Consider the following 15,724-nt stretch of genomic DNA (forward strand, 5'->3'; position numbering starts at 1 on the left):
AGAAATCTCAGACTGTCTATACAGTTAGTAAGAAATCAGCAAATGTAAGCCCGTTTCAATGTATGCCAAAGTGGCTATTAAAAAAATTCAGTCAATGTCATTTTCCTCTGATGTGTGTTGGCCATTTTTACCCCTGCATGTTTGCTGACTCTTTTCTCTGGAATATATTACCTTTCCTCTCTCCTCTTAAATCCTTCCTATTGCTAGTTCTTATAGAACCTATCCAAGGTGAAGGATCAAAACTAAACCTCAAACAGAAATGAGAAAATATCTAGATTCTACTTTTACAAAAAGTAAAGCTTGGAGGAAAACAACAACTAGAAGTCTACACTGCTAGCTTAAAATACAAACACCAGTGCCACAGAAAGCCGCTTCTGCTCACCACCTTAGCCCGAGGCAGTGGCTGGAGTCCCGCAGAGTTTTCACTGAGTGGTAAGACAAGTCTAACAGCAGCAAAAATCAAACAACCCATTTCCCACCCGAACCCCCCCAAAAAACTTCCCAACACACACTATTCTCACCTAGGATTTATTCCCTGAAACATACCCTGAGTAGAGCTTTGCCCGTGTCTGGGTCCGGGGCTTGGAAAAATGAGGACTTTGGCCACTGCGACCCCTGTGTGGTGCACTGGTCCAGCTCAGCTCCTCTCAAATCACTGTAGCGACATTCAAAATGCCTTAGCAAAACCTGCCTTAGTTACTACCACTTGGCAGGTTGGCAGGTCAAGATTTCTTACTCACATTTTACAGATGAAATGAAGGTTCAAGAAGGCTAAGTGGCTCGCCCAATGGTTGACATTTCATTGACTGCTCACTGTGCCGGGTCCAGTACTGAGCTAAGGAAGCATTTGTTGACATCATCTCATTTTAGCTCACAGCTGTTGAGAGAGAGACTATTATCTCCATTTAACAATCGAGAAAAAAACACCTGCCTTGGAGAGGTGAACTTAACTAAAGTCAAATCTTTTTAAGTAGCAGAGGAAAAACTCAGACCCAGTGAATCACACACGGGAAAGTGTTCTGAGTGACTAACGTGCTCTTGTGGTGCGTGATGTACCAGGGAGACAATATCACACGAAGGAGAGAACACACTCAGAGAAGTTCACTTCTGCCACCCTGTAGGCAGGTGTGCGTGTCATGGAACCGAGGTATGAAAGTAGATGGTGGCATTGAGCCCAGCACATTGGAGGTGCTCAAGGAACAGTTGGTGAACCAAGTTTTCAAAATTTCATTCTGCTAAACGAGGAGGACACCTGCAAAATGATTTCAACTGGGCCTTTATTTGGAGTGAGAGGTAGCTAATCTTGCTTGGAAGTCCAGAGATTATGGGAGACAACCAATGGGGAGAGGGGAGGGGAACAATTTAGAGGCTTAGCTAGATTAGACGTACCGTGTGAGCCAAAACTCACCACTGTCTTAAACTCTAACACCAAAGCCATTAGGACAGACACGATGGCCAGATTACCCACTTAGTTCCTCTGTATCACTGGTAGTTCTGTGGTTTGTTTAAGAGGAGCTGTAGGTTATTTACAAATTAAGTTCCCTCTAGTCAGCTAATAACCTGCATGGAAATAAGGACCATGCTTCCTGTCTTTGGGATTTCTTTAAACATATAAACCAAGTTAGAATATAATATTTCTTAATGTAAAAAATCTTTATTGCTATTTCAGCTTCAATGGTGATCAAAAATATTTATTCTTGCCTTAACTCATAGCCTCATAGAGTGTTATGGAATGTGGTTTCATTTGTTATCTTCCCCTACAACAAGAAAAAGCAGAAAAATCCTAAAGGTGCTTTTGGTTAAGAACCTAATTTCACATACAAGTTAGAGAAAATTACAGTTTCATGCTAAAAAGTACTTATAAAATAACAGGTACTCCATTTTAAAACAAAGCCATGAAAAAGATTCCATTTTATTTTATTTATTATTATTGTTATTTATTATTATTTTTTTTTACAAACAATAGATTTGCTGCAACATGCTCTGGCTCATATTATTGAATTAAAAAATTTAACACATTTCAAAAATATCAAAAATACACTATAATGAGTCTTAGGACTACAATATGACAATGATTGCACAAAACCATAAGATATGAACTCACTGTCTGGATGACATCCACTGGCAACAGTGAGAGAAAACCCTACAGCTTCTGAGAGATGTGCGTGAAATTTCGAAGGAGCTTATGTGTGATTGAATGATCATCAAATGAGGGAAACAGAGCAGGATTTACTGTAGCTGCTTTTCTCAACCCAGGAAGTGCTTACCCAACTATGGGGCAAAAGTCACTAACTGGAGAGAAAGATTAACTTGCCATTGGGGGAGTCTGAAAGTCCTCACCCAGGGGGAAGTAAAAAGTGACACAAGACAGTTCTATAGTGATGCTGAGGACATCACTGAATGGCTTGGAGACTATTTAATAGTTGGTACATTTATCAGTAACAGCCAAGTGCTCCCTTATGGAGGTCTCTTCATTAGTAATTATTGAGTAGAGAAGGCGAGCCTGTGGCTTCCAAGTACCTGCTTTTGCTGAAAGCCTACATGGAAAGAAGGGCATCATTTGATATTCGGTAGATCAGCCAAACCTCACTGGCTCCATCTCCTAGAAAATAGCACCCAATGATCACCAAGCTGCTTGTGTTGGCTCTTCTATACACCAGGAAAATGAATTCATCAACTTATTGCACACATACACTCTACAGTAGTATACTAAAGCCCTCTCTTGGAATGAGGAGTGGTAATTCAATGACTCCATGGTAGCACGGTAGATGTATGACATACTAGCATTCAGATTTTCAAATGTATTTTCAATCCATTTGGATAAAAATAAAAATACCATGGCTGCCAAGACTTGTGTATTTTTCTTTCTTCCATGGGACTCCTGGACTGCTCCCATTAAGCAGGAGTGATGTTCTTTCAGAAATTCTCTTAAACGTCTCTATTAAATGGGAGGTACTCACAAGGACCTGAGAATCATGCAGAGGCTGGGACCTCTGGGCTAGAGATCAACGGGCCTCTGCCCACCTGGGGAACACATCTCTGGGTGAAGTCCTGGGAAGTAGATTACATTCACCTGGAGACAGATTACTGGCTTTCACCACCTGACAACCTAATCAGATCACACAATAACTGTAAATGACTTCATAGGTCAAAAGAGTTCTGTGTATTTTTGGTGATGGGCTATGGCCTTTTCATCCCCTGTTTTAACAAAGAGCAATTATAGAGGGAAATGAATCAAAGGAAGTTACAAAAAAGAGTAGTCAGTTTTGGTGTAGCCTATATTAAAGGTTTTCATACAACCTAACATTTCCTGAACATAAATCTACCACATAAAAGAACATCTGGAACTTTAGGGTCCTTCTGACTAAAAAGTAAATACATTTACTTTTAGTAAAGTCATTTCATAACTGGGTTTTGTGGTGGTTCCAATTAGTAGGGTGGGAAGCTAAGACAAGAAAAGGTTCACAGATAAAGGATAATTTTTAAAAGACTATACTATTGAAGTGGTATATTCCCAAAATAATTTCCAACACTGTCATCTTGGGTTTTTTCCGTCATTTTCATTCCCCCCCCCCTAATTTTTCTATTAAAAAATAAGGCGGCAACATACTACTGTTCCCATCTTTCTTACAGCACCTGAACTTTGCATGAACCACTATGTTCCCCACTTCAAATCAAGACCTGAGTTCTAAAATTTTGCAGTAGCTAACCAGTAGTTTGACACAGAAAAGCTGTGTTCCTGGTAATTTGGGGACTCATTCAGATCCTTGATGGGTTGAACACTAGACAGCCATTGGTATGGAACCCCCCCAAGAGTGTACCCCACTGACACACGCACATGGGTACGGGGCCTCTGAGAAGATGAGGATACATAACCATTTGTGGAGTGGTCATCTGGTTTTCTACCACTGCTTTAACAAAACTTCCCTCCGCCCAAAAAAAAAAAAAAAAAGACAAATATATGTCTAGATTAACCTTATCTTTAACATTTTGTTTCTCATGAAACAAATTAAAAATGGTTCCACTCTATTTTCTTTTTAATTGTGAAAGTATTTAAAAATTCAAAGCACATTCCCCACTGGGTAACATTAAGCAATGTCAAAACTTCGCAGGAATAAAGAGGAATTAATTTTCCTAAGTAAATCTTCTAAAAGAAAAGGCAACAGAACAGAATTATGGAAGGAACTGCATTTTGCAAGGGTTACATGGAATGTGCAAAAAAAATCAGTAAACCAGGTTTTCTGTAAGCTTAGGATTTTCTCAATTAAGTCTTTCAGAAATTGAGCCCAATACTGTGAAACCATGTGAGATGGATAAGCATTTTCAGAAGAAGACTCTGTTAAACATTAAGAGGTGAACCCTCAACTCACTCCTGATGTTTTAGAAAACCATCTCTCTGCTCTAGAGTAAGAGAAGGAACCTGCCTAACCCGGAAGCTCCATCCATCCATCTGTGCTCGTTCGGCCTCAGTCTGTTCAGAGTCAACTATAACTCAAGGTTACTTGCATGTAAGCAGCAGCAGCCTTGGCCCTACGTGCTAGGAGGCTGACTGCCACCTCCATCACATGTTATGGAAAGAGGCCAATCCCCAAATGCCTCTCTTGTGACCTGCTGGGAGGTTCCTAGCAGGTGTCACATTTGTCAAGGAGTTATTCTTTTTGTGATTTGGGGGGAAGTAGTCTTAGTCCTCACTCCTTCCCTATCTTCATCCCCAAAAGAAGGTCCTACTCCCCTGTATCTCAGGAACGTTCACAGCCTGACATCCAACAGTTAAATCAATTTCCCAGGGCCCCTCCTAGAACCTCCTAGAACCCTCACAGCCGGCGCCAACACCCGACGATCATCCTGCCTGTGGAGAAAGGCGCTGGGCTGCCTCTAAGAAGACTGGCTCGAGTGCAGATTCAAAAATAAAAAGTTCACAGTCAATGAAAAGTGCTCTCACTACATCACATACATAAATGATCTGTTTGATTGGTTCTACATTTCCAATAAACATCATTTTGATAGGCTGTATTCTCGTAGAGAAGAAGGAAAAGCCATGTGACTAGTCACGTTGCATCCCGTCAGGTTGAGATATAAGGTGATTTCTCTGTCACAGAGATCCAACAGCAGCAATCAGTAAAGGGAATCAATCTTCAGTTATTTCCTCCACAGAAATAGTCCCTTTCCTACCCAGGCAGGCAAATTCTCAAAATCATCCTAGGAGAGAAAGGGTTAATGGCAGGTGGTAGGACTGGTACAGGGCAATGCCTGCCTGCTCCCCAGTAGCCCTGGGGATCCCAATGCAGGTTAAATGTGAAACTGAACACTGATGGTGTTTACTAGCTTATCCAGAGCAAGACCCTGACAGCTCTCACCATGTCTGGCTCCGAGTTCTACCCCCCTCTCATCTGTGGTTTAGAAATGCAGAGGCAGAGTGCCCCTGGTAGGGTGCCCTACCCCACACCTCACAGCCTTCCCAGCGCCATGGCCCCCAGGGGAGTACTACAGCGCCGTGTCAAACTCCTCTGCGAGCTCGGTCCGACCCTCTTCGCTGGAATCAGGCTCAGGCCTGCTTTCCTGGTGGTGTTTCATTTGTTCCTTCACTTCTTCTTCGAGGTCACGAGGTACAACGAACTGGTCCTCCGGCTCCAGCTGAGCGGGGGCAGCAAAATAGCCAGTTTTCTTCCTGGGTGCTTCTGTGGCCACTTCAATGAGGTTCAGACTATCTTCCAGGGGCACAATCGAGCCATTGGAGAGCTTCTTTCCGTAGAGACAGGAAGTGGAGGGAGACTTCTGTAACTCCGTCTTGTCTTTGCTCACTGGCAGAAGGATGCCACTATTCACACTGTTCTGTCTTCGGATCCCAAAAACTAACCCTCTAGCACGTTCCTCGAGGCACGGGATAGGAAAATTCTCTCTAAGAGTGGGAGAGTTCTCAAGCTGCCTGCCCCTACAGCAGTGGATATCTACTTCTACTTCCACCTTGCTGCCATTTGTCATGACCCCTTCAACGGGCTGGTCGTCATCACTGTCCAGGCCATTGTCGGACTGGTTACTGGAGAAAGTCGCACAGGACGGCTGGCGCTGAAACACCCCTGATGTGGGCGTTGGGTGGAGGCTGCAGCGCCTCTCTGGCCTTGAAAGCAAGGCAGCATCCAGGCCAACAGTGTTATGCTCGTCAGAGGCAGTGGATCCCACCTCACTGCTCACCTCTGAAGTGGACATCTCGCTGCTGAACTCAGAGGCAATACCACTACTGGAGGAAGGAGTGGTTGGCTTGGGCGGGTCCTTGATGGTGGCGGTTGAAGCAAATCCCACAGGACCTGGGAGGGTGAGCCCATTCATTTCACAAGTGCAGCCTTCCTCGCCAACGTTCAAATAAACCACCATCGCACCCACATTGTCCTGACAACCATAGCTCTGTGCTAATGTGCACAGCTTCTTGGCCGCCGCTAATGGGTCTTGTACATGGCATACTGCGTTGACTGCTTCTGTGTATGACAAGTGTTCCCACAATGCTTTGTTTCCCAGAATCAGCAACTCATCCTGAATGGTAAGTGGAGTGGAAGATATGTGGGGCTTGGGGAGGATCCAAGGGTAGAGGTATGTACAGCCCAGCAGCCGGGTACAGCAGGTTACCCCATTCACTTTGTTGTCCTAGAGACAAGCAGAATGCAAACTCTGAGCAACAAGCAACAATGACACCGAATTTTATATCTCTCTAGATCACAATGCTTAGGGCTCTACAATAAAACAGAATTGACATGTTATGTGGTTTTTCCTAGGATCTGTGTAATTTTAAGTGGACTTACGAAAAATAAATGTATAGAATTCTAAAAGGACAAAATATCAAATGGGTATTATTCTGCAAATAGTTCAGAGGACTGAGTTAAAACCAATTAAAATTAAGTGGCTAAAAGGCACCTCCGTCTCAAAAGATATTTGCTCTAACATGAAGTATAGGCCTCAGCATGTTCTTAAATAGAGAAACATCTGTTAGAAAAACAATAAGCAAAACTATCAATTCCCCATCACTAGTATTCTTGGAGGGGCCAAAACTCAGATGGGTCACTAAATATGACTTCTCATTTAAAGGCAGAGTTGGGACTGAAGATACTGAATGGCTAAGAGAATTTTTATAGCTAAAGCACCGAATAATGCCTAAAGTCTGAAATCTGTGGCATGATTTACCTACTCTGTAATGGTTGTACCAAGAACGATGTAATTCTAAACTCAGAGGAAAAGGAATAACCCTGGTTGCAGGCTGGGAATGTTTATCTGCCAGATGCTTCATATTGATGTCTTCTCAAGATAAAACCAAACAAAACTGCTAAAGCCCTCAATATGCTAATTTCATAGTTGCAGTCATTCTTTGGGTGAAAATCCTGTCTCATTTATCAGAATTTGTCACAAACTCTCGAAATTTATAATCTTATTTTCCTTACCTGTAAAATGAAAATAAAAGCACTCTATCATGGGGGTTATTGTGAAGCTTAAACAAAACAGTGAAAGTACAATGCTTAGCAAATAACAAGAAAACAATAAATGTCCGTAGTTATAAAAATGTTTCCTACTTGTCCAGGACTCCCTAAGAAAAATCTGAACATTATCTAAATTCTGTAATAGACTAATCAAGCAAAAAGTTATCTTTTATCTTTCATTTGTTTTGACTGAAAGACTCTCCTAAGACCAAATTTCCCGAATCTCCACAGCATCAACCACATTATAATGATACTTTTTTTGGTTTTGTGCTTCCTTGGATGGAATCTTTTATAGTCCTTATTACAGAATTCTGACAGAACAGACAGCCTAGAAGTGGACCCACACATATAGTCGACTGATCTTTGACAAAGGAGCCAAGGGAATTCAGTGAAGAAAGGACAGTCTATTTCAAAACACGGTGCTGGGTCAACTGGACATTCACATGCCAAACATGGTGCTGGGTCAACAGGACACTCACATGCCAAAAAAGAAAAAATACCTAGACATGGAGCAGCTTACACCTTTCACAAACATTAACCCAAAATAAAACACAGACCTAAATGTAAACTTCTAGAAGATAACCTAGAAGAAAATCTAAGTGACTTTGGGTTTGGCAATGCGTTTTTAGATACAACACCAAAAGCATGACCCATGAAAGAAGAAAATTGGTAAGCGGGACTTCATTAAACTAGAAACTTCTGCTCTGCAAAAGACAGTTAAAAGAATGAAAGACAAGCCACAGACCGGGAGAAAATATTTGCAAAACATTTCGGATAAGGACTTGTATCCAAAATACACAAAGAACTCAACAATAAAGAAACAAACAATCCAATTAAAAATGGGCAAAAGATCTGAACAAAATTCTGCTTTGCAGTAAACAATGTCCACATGTAATTGCTAAAGTCTTTTTGAAAGCAAAAAACGTTATGCTAACTTCTGAAAAGTTAGAGATACTGATGCTTCTTTATTAAAAAAACAATACCAGAGTATACTAAGCCATATACAATATAAAAAGGAAAAATACTGTGAAACTTTTCATTTCAGAACAGGGATGTCAAACTATAAAACTTTTTTCTTCTGTTTGGAATAACAAACCAGATGAAAATTAACCAAGGAGGACATTTACATTTATTTTACATGCTATATATGTCTCAAGGACCACAAATTAGGATTTTTCATTTCTAATTAATTTGCTTTTTCTTTCTGCTAGTCATTAGCTGCTCATTAGATTTTCTTTTATTACTATTTTCAGGATTGGATACAATTTACAGGGCTTGATAGGAAGAAAATGGACATTCACTGTTCTATGCAGAACAGCATTCATTAGATTCGGGGAGCGGAGGTGACCGGTGGAGAGCAAGATTCACCTCTGTTATGATGGCTTTTTGGTCCTTCACCCTCTGAGCCTCCTCTGGGTCCTGTTCCAGGCTGAAGACTTTAGACAGGGGCAGTGGCTTCCCACTTCGGCACAGGACTGCTTGGCACGTGCCAACGTTGGCCACGGTCAAGCTAAAGCTACTTGTTGGATCGGCAGTGTCAGGGCGGATATAACAAAGGAGAGCAGAAGAGCCCAGCTTCTGGCCAGCCATTCCTAATTTCCTGTTGAGAAAGAAAAGAAAATGAAAACATGGCAGCTAGTTTTAGAAGAAAGCAGCGGTCCTTCCTGTCCATGACTCCCTCGTTTTTTGCCGTGTGACTGAAGCCGCTTCACCCTCCTCCGTCGGAGGGCAGCCTCTTGATGTGGGTGATGATGGTGAAGACAGCCTTGCCTTCTACTCTTAGCTGAGAAATTTTACCAAAAGGGTCCGGGTAGAGGAGACAAGGTGTGGCTTTCTCTGTTGCTTCTGCTTGTCTGATCATAGACTACAATGACCTAACTCGGCGGCTTCCAACGGTAGCAAATCAGAAACACCTGAAGGGCTTGTTAAAGACAACACTGGGCCCACCCCCAGAGTTTCTGATTCAGTGGGTAAGGGGCTGGCCCAATAATCTACATTCCAATAAGTTTCTGTGATGCTGAGACTGCTCGTCCTAGAATAACACTTTGTGAACCACTTACTTAGGCTGTAAGTTCCCTGAAGGAAGGCCCATAATTTTCCTTGTATTTCTCCCATACACATGGCATCCATCCCCCTCAGCGCTTGGTACACAATGCTAAGTACAGAGCAGATGCTATCAGAAAGATCTGGTTTCAAATTCCAGCTCTGCCATTTACGGGCTATAGATCCTCAGCAAGTTGATGCTCCGAGAAATTTTTCTGATTAAAATACGCACCTCCACGGCTTGTTTTGAAAATTAAAGATACAGTATGAAAAATGCTTGGTACAGTGCCCAGCTCTTGGGAAGTGCTTCATAAACTGAGTTTCCTTTCCCACACCCTTTATTTTGCCAAGTCCCTAGGCTCAATTCTATTACTGAAAAACAGAATCCTTTCTCAACATCTTTGTGTTATAATGACAGATAAAACCACCTCGGGCTCCAGGTTGTTCCGTTTCAACCTTGATTATACGAAGGTACACCCTCTCAGTTGTATGTACCCTTTATGCAGCCCACCTGATGTGCAAGATGCTCTATTAGCCACTAAGAGATTTTCAACAGTTTGGTTTATAGGGTTTTTGCCCTTAAGTGGCTTAGATTTCAGTGAGGAGATTACTTGGTAAATCCCCAATAATAAGTATTTTAAACACAAGAATCTGATGAGTGCTTAACCTTTTGTAGTTCTCTTATAAAGGATTACCACCTTCCTTCCCCGAAATGCGTATACACACACGCAACCTTTTGCGCATGATTTCTGGGCTTTCCAGCTTCTCAGCAGCCTTCGGTTTCAACAGAGAAAACAGATGCCTCTTCAAAGAGCCAAAGTCCCCACATTCCATGCTGATGGAGAGAATGGTCACAGAACAAAGAGCAAGATCTCACCTTGCCCCTGTACTTATAACTGAGACCCTGACCTTCTGGCTTAGTGAGATTTATTTTCCAAAAGCAGGGCCGAGTTAGGAATTATTCAACCCACCTGCTTACCTGTGAGATACCAAGAAGGTGTGAGCCATGAAAACTGTGTCATTTGTTGACTGCTGTACCTCTTCCAAAAGCACATCTGCCATGGTACACTGGAGTAGGCGAGGGAGCTCCTCATTTCGGTCCCCATCAAACATGCCATACACAGCTCCCACGCCCTCTGCAAAGTTATCCACAGCTAGAGCAGATATACATAGCCTATCACAGAAACAGGAGAAAGACAAACAACGAAGAAAGTTAGTGGTAAAGCATTCTTCTCCAGGGAGGCTTCTTTAAAAAAGTAAGTATTGATTGAGGGTGGAGAAGAATAGTAGTAAATCCTAATCTACACATGAAAAAAAGTGTTACAGAAGATAAGTAAGCAGCATCTTAAAGAGTTGATGCCATAAGAAAAGGGGGAATTCAGCCACATTCAGGAGCAGTACATATTAGCTCTGCAATGCTGTGGAAGGCTGGGAAAATTAGATGTTTTCTCTTCGTAGTGATTAAGGACTAGTATCAACACCCTTCAGCCAAACACTCCCCCGGGTGCACAACATACCTGTGGTTGCAGAAGTTGAGTTTATTATGCCTTGCAACAAGAGAAAGCACACCATGGGACTCTGGGGTATATAAGAGGGTATTGGAAAAACTCTAGTACAGGATTTGTGTCTGCCTGGGTCATTTTGGGGAAGATCTAACAAAGTGGGGGATCATACTAGATTGGGTGCTGTCAGAAAGCAGGGCTATTCTATGGTTGCGTACCTCAATAAATCTTATCTACAGGGAAAGAAGATTAGCATGGGGACAAAGCTGTGATTGATAAAGAAAGTAGCAGTCACCCATCTTAGTCATGAGATGGGGTGTGGGTGTTTTGTGGACTGCACATTCATTTTGTTTTGTCTTACTGGATCATGGTCTCAGAGGAATCTTATCTGATGTTGGCATTCTGTGATTTGTTTACGTCCAACAGGAGAACAACATGGCCTAGCTTTCAGCACCAGATCCTTTCCCAGATGTCAGGGGAACTTTCTCAGTCTCCATGGCCATGATACTCACTTGTTTCTCTGCCCTGCCATCTCAGCCAGTCCATGGCTCCAGAAGGTTGATGTAACTGTAGAATCAGTGGTTGGCAAAGGTTTCTGATCAATTTTCAGGGTGGTGATATGGCTGTGGGAAGTGGAGGAAGGGAAGTTTAAACCGTATATGCTTCTGTACTTTACAGAAGCTATCCCAACAATAATTTACGTTTTTATAAAATAATCTGTTGACAGACCAAGACTAATTTCCAGAGAGACCAAAGAAAGTAGTATGCTGACCCACTAGCCAAGAAGAGAGAGAGGGCTTCCCTGGTGGCGCAGTGGTTGAGAGTCCGCCTGCCGATACAGGGGACACGGGTTCGTGCCCCGGTCTGGGAAGATCCCACATGCCGCGGAGCGGCTGGGCCCGTGAGCCATGGCCGCTGAGCCTGCGTGTCTGGAGCCTGTGCTCCGCAACGGGAGAGGCCACAGCAGTGAGAGGCCCGTGTATCGCAAAAAAAAAAAAAAAAAGAAGAAGAGAGAGAAAGGAAAGGGGTAGGAGGAAGAAATAGGGGCCAATTTTGTTATAATCGATGCCTTTCATTTCAATGAAAAACTAAGCACAACAAAGATTTCTAAGTTTCAACTGTCTACTTATTTTAAGTATTTTGATACAGTGAAGTCTTGGTACAACGAATAAGCTTGCATTGTCTTAGATGTAATGTAATGCGATCTGTGCCACCTAAATTACCTATGCCTGCTGTATAATCACACCCACTCAGGATGGCTGTTCTCTTGCTCTCTGTATGACCCTGCCCAACCAGTGCCTGCCTCACCCACACCCTACTCGCCTGACTGACCTTCCCTCTGAATCACAGAGCCTGATCGGTAAATGCCTGCATACCTACCTCCCCACCCCCACGTCACTCGGCCCCAGCTAGTGACTGTTCTCATCTTTAGAGCAGAACTCTCTCTACTATGAGAGTTTATCAAAGGGCTGGCAAGGGGGCGTGCCTCTGCTCCTTTCCCAGGTAACTGATGAGCCAACCTCCCTCTATAACTGGTAACCTCCCTCTCCCCCAGTAGTAAAGACACTACCATGTCCTGCCCACCAGATGCTGCACACGGTGGGGTGTTGCTCCGGGACCTTGCTTCAGACATGTAAGATCCTCCTACCCGTTAAAACATGATGTCTCTGTTGCTGACTCTGGGCTCTTTCTTTGGTCTCGAGGTTGGGCAAGTACAGGGCTTGCAGGCCTGTGGGGTGCAGCCCCACACCTGCCCTGTAAAGATACTGGGGTACGGCTGAGCAGTACCCACGATGTTGAGTTCGAATATCTATGGGCTGACTGCTGGACAGAACACCCATCGAAAACTGACTCAAAGAAGAGAACTGAGGGGCTTTATGATCTAATTCATTCTACTCCTTTAATGAACTGAGGTCTCCACAGTCCTTAAGAAGAACCACACAAGGCTGGTGGGAGTTACAGCACATGTGGATTCAACTTCATAAGTCTTCCTACCTAAATGTGTCTAGCGTCTTGTGTTCCAGAACCAGATTTGTATTTCCAGTTAGGTCCAGGTCTTGTAAAGTAGCAGGCAGAGACTCTGGAATCAGGATTTCGGTCAAGTCGTTGCAACTTAGGTCTACAAACTGAGAGGAAAACACAGAGATTAAGTTAATTCTTAACTCCCTAAGGGTCAATGTCCTACTATATCCTCAAAGGGAATTTAATTTCTTCCCAGAAGTCAATTAAATATACTGTGATCCCAAACCGCCACTTTCCTCTTCCTTAGAAGAGAACTGTCTCAGTCACACGCCTCCCATCACCCCCAGACACCATTCCAGCACACAGAAGTACCTGTATCTGAGGCAACTGCAGTATTTCCGGGAAAATGCTAATGTGGTTGGAGTGCGCCACCAGAGTGTGCAGCCTTTTGCAGTTTGCGATGGTCGTGGGGATGGTTTTAAGCTTGTTGCCACTTAGGTTCAGTTCCTCCAATTGCTCCAATTTATTTAGTTTGCTGTAAAGGAAACACCAAAATACCATACTGCACCCAAATGAGCAGCTGCCAAACAAGTTCCACAGCTGCCAGAGTACAGAGGTGACCGACCTGCTGCCCAATGACCAGCCAGAATGAAACAGCCACGAGGGTGGACAAACACTCTCGCCGAGCCTCAGCCGCATCTCCCTCCCTCTCAGTGCATTTCAAGGGCTGAACCCTCCTTGCGCTTCTACTGCAGCTGCTGGATCTTTAGGGCATGAACATCTTCCTATTATCTGACTTCTAGGAAGTGGCTGAATTGGCATCAGCCTAGGGTTGGTCGACCAGTTACAGTACTTGCTTTGCCACTAACTAGTTGCAAAATACTGGGTAGATTAGTGTCAGCGGACATCAACAGCCTTGGCTATAACGTAAAGAAGTTGTACTAAATCATCACTAAGATTGTTTTTAGTTTTATTTTTAATTTATTTTTTTAAATTTAATTAATTTATTTAATTCTTGGCTGCTTTGGGTCTTAGTTGCGGCACGTGGGATCTTTGTTGTGTTGCGCAGGCTCTTTGATGTCATGCACAGGCTCTTTGTTGTGGCGCGTGGGCGTCTCTCTAGTTGTGGTGCGCAGGCTCCAGAGAGCATGGGCTCTGTAGTTTGTGGCACGCGGGCTCTCTAACTGAGGTTCGAGGGCTTAGTTGCCCCGAGGCATGTGGGATCCTAGTTCCCCGACCAGGGATTGAACCCGCGTCCCCTGCATTGGAAGGCAGATTCTTTAGCACTGGACCACCAGAGAATTCCCTCCTTTTAGTTTTAAATTTCTAGGGACTTCCCTGGTGGCAAAGTGGTACAGAGTCCTCCTGCTAGTGCAGGGGACACGGGTTCAAGCCCTGGTCCGGGAAGATCCCACATGCCGCAGAGCAACTAAGCCTGTGCGCCACAACTACTGAGCCTGCGTACCACAACCACTGAAGCCCACACGCCTAGAACCCGTGCTCCGCAACAAGAGAAGCCACCGCAATGAGAAGCATGCACAGCGAAACGAAGAGTAGCCACCCACTCGCCGCAGCTAGGGAAAACCCTTGTGCAGCAACAAAGACCCAACACGGCCAAAACTAAATAAATAAAATAAATTTAAAAAAAATAATAAATTTCTACAGTTATTCATAACATAATCCACCTTCAGTAAACATTTATCAAGTGCCTAGAATGCACACAGCGCTGTGCTAGGGACTGTGATGCAGGCGATTCACACTGTCCCTCCAGTAAGCAAAGTTTTCCACACAGTAAGCAAAACATCTTAAGATGGCCTAACACCTTTATCAGATTATTACAAATTGCTCTGATTTCTCTTTATCTACCAATTTTAAACACTGTAAAAATAATAAACTGTTGTAACATAGAAAGTTTAGCAAATAAAGAAAATAAATCAATGATAATACCAATTTGAAAAAATTACTATTTTCATTTTGCTGAATTTCCTGCTGAATTTTTCATATATAGATTTTACATGAAATTTATATCCTGCCCTTTTCACATATCATAAATATTGATAATTTTCATTGCTAGAAAATTGATAAATACTTTGTAATAGTTAAGCTCAGTAAAATTGTTTTCTTTCTTATTACAATAGTAATACTCACTGAAAAAAATTGAAAAATAAAGATGAACATAAAAAAAAAACCTTTTAATCCCACAACCAGATTTAATCTCCGACGACAATTTGGTGGAGAGTAGTCTTGGCCTTTTTAATGCATGAAACTCTATGTTTCGAATTAAAACATGATGCTTATCATATGTATTGTTTAATAACTTGCTTTTTTTTTTTACTTAATAATATATTTTAAAAATATTCCCATGTCCAAATTTCACGCTTTTCTCTTACACAATTCCGTACTTGGATCCTTCTGACTTATAGATAGAAACGCAGCATCTGTATCTCATTCAGTGTCTTACTAAGCACCCAGAACTGTGCTAGATTCTGAAAATAGTCCAAAGGAAACAAAAGACTTGGGATTGTGCCTGTGCAATTATAACACTGTTCAGGAGATAACTTGACAGGAGATTTATTATTCAGTACGGAACATACATTTTCTTTAAAATAATGCTCTAAATTCCATTCATTCATTTATTCATTCATTTAGGCTCTGTTGGGTCTTTCGTTGCTGCGCGCGGGCTTTCTCTAGTCGTGGCAAGCGGGGGCTACTCTTCGTTGTGGTGCGCAGGCTTCTCATTGTAGTGGCTTCTCT

General features: G+C 42.7%; 1 protein-coding gene across 10 annotated transcripts in view; it reads right to left on the reverse strand.

Annotated features, from left to right (window-relative positions):
• Nucleotides 1–1,966: 1,966 nt before the first annotated feature.
• Nucleotides 1,967–15,724, reverse strand: part of PHLPP2 (PH domain and leucine rich repeat protein phosphatase 2) — a 72,760-nt gene continuing 59,002 nt past the window's right edge. For all 10 annotated transcript variants that reach the window (XM_079908291.1, XM_079908286.1, XM_079908290.1 and 7 more), the window contains 6 exons: nucleotides 13,343–13,505; nucleotides 13,004–13,134; nucleotides 11,521–11,631; nucleotides 10,486–10,680; nucleotides 8,832–9,063; nucleotides 1,967–6,639 (listed from right to left, as the gene is read on the reverse strand). In XM_079908291.1, coding sequence (XP_079764417.1) covers nucleotides 5,485–6,639; nucleotides 8,832–9,063; nucleotides 10,486–10,680; nucleotides 11,521–11,631; nucleotides 13,004–13,134; nucleotides 13,343–13,505 — 1,987 coding nt within the window. In that variant the 3' untranslated portion in view covers nucleotides 1,967–5,484. The remainder of the gene's footprint in view (nucleotides 6,640–8,831; nucleotides 9,064–10,485; nucleotides 10,681–11,520; nucleotides 11,632–13,003; nucleotides 13,135–13,342; nucleotides 13,506–15,724) is intronic.

The sequence above is a fragment of the Stenella coeruleoalba genome (assembly GCF_951394435.1).
Source record: "Stenella coeruleoalba genome assembly, chromosome: 20".
NCBI lineage: Eukaryota > Metazoa > Chordata > Mammalia > Artiodactyla > Delphinidae > Stenella > Stenella coeruleoalba.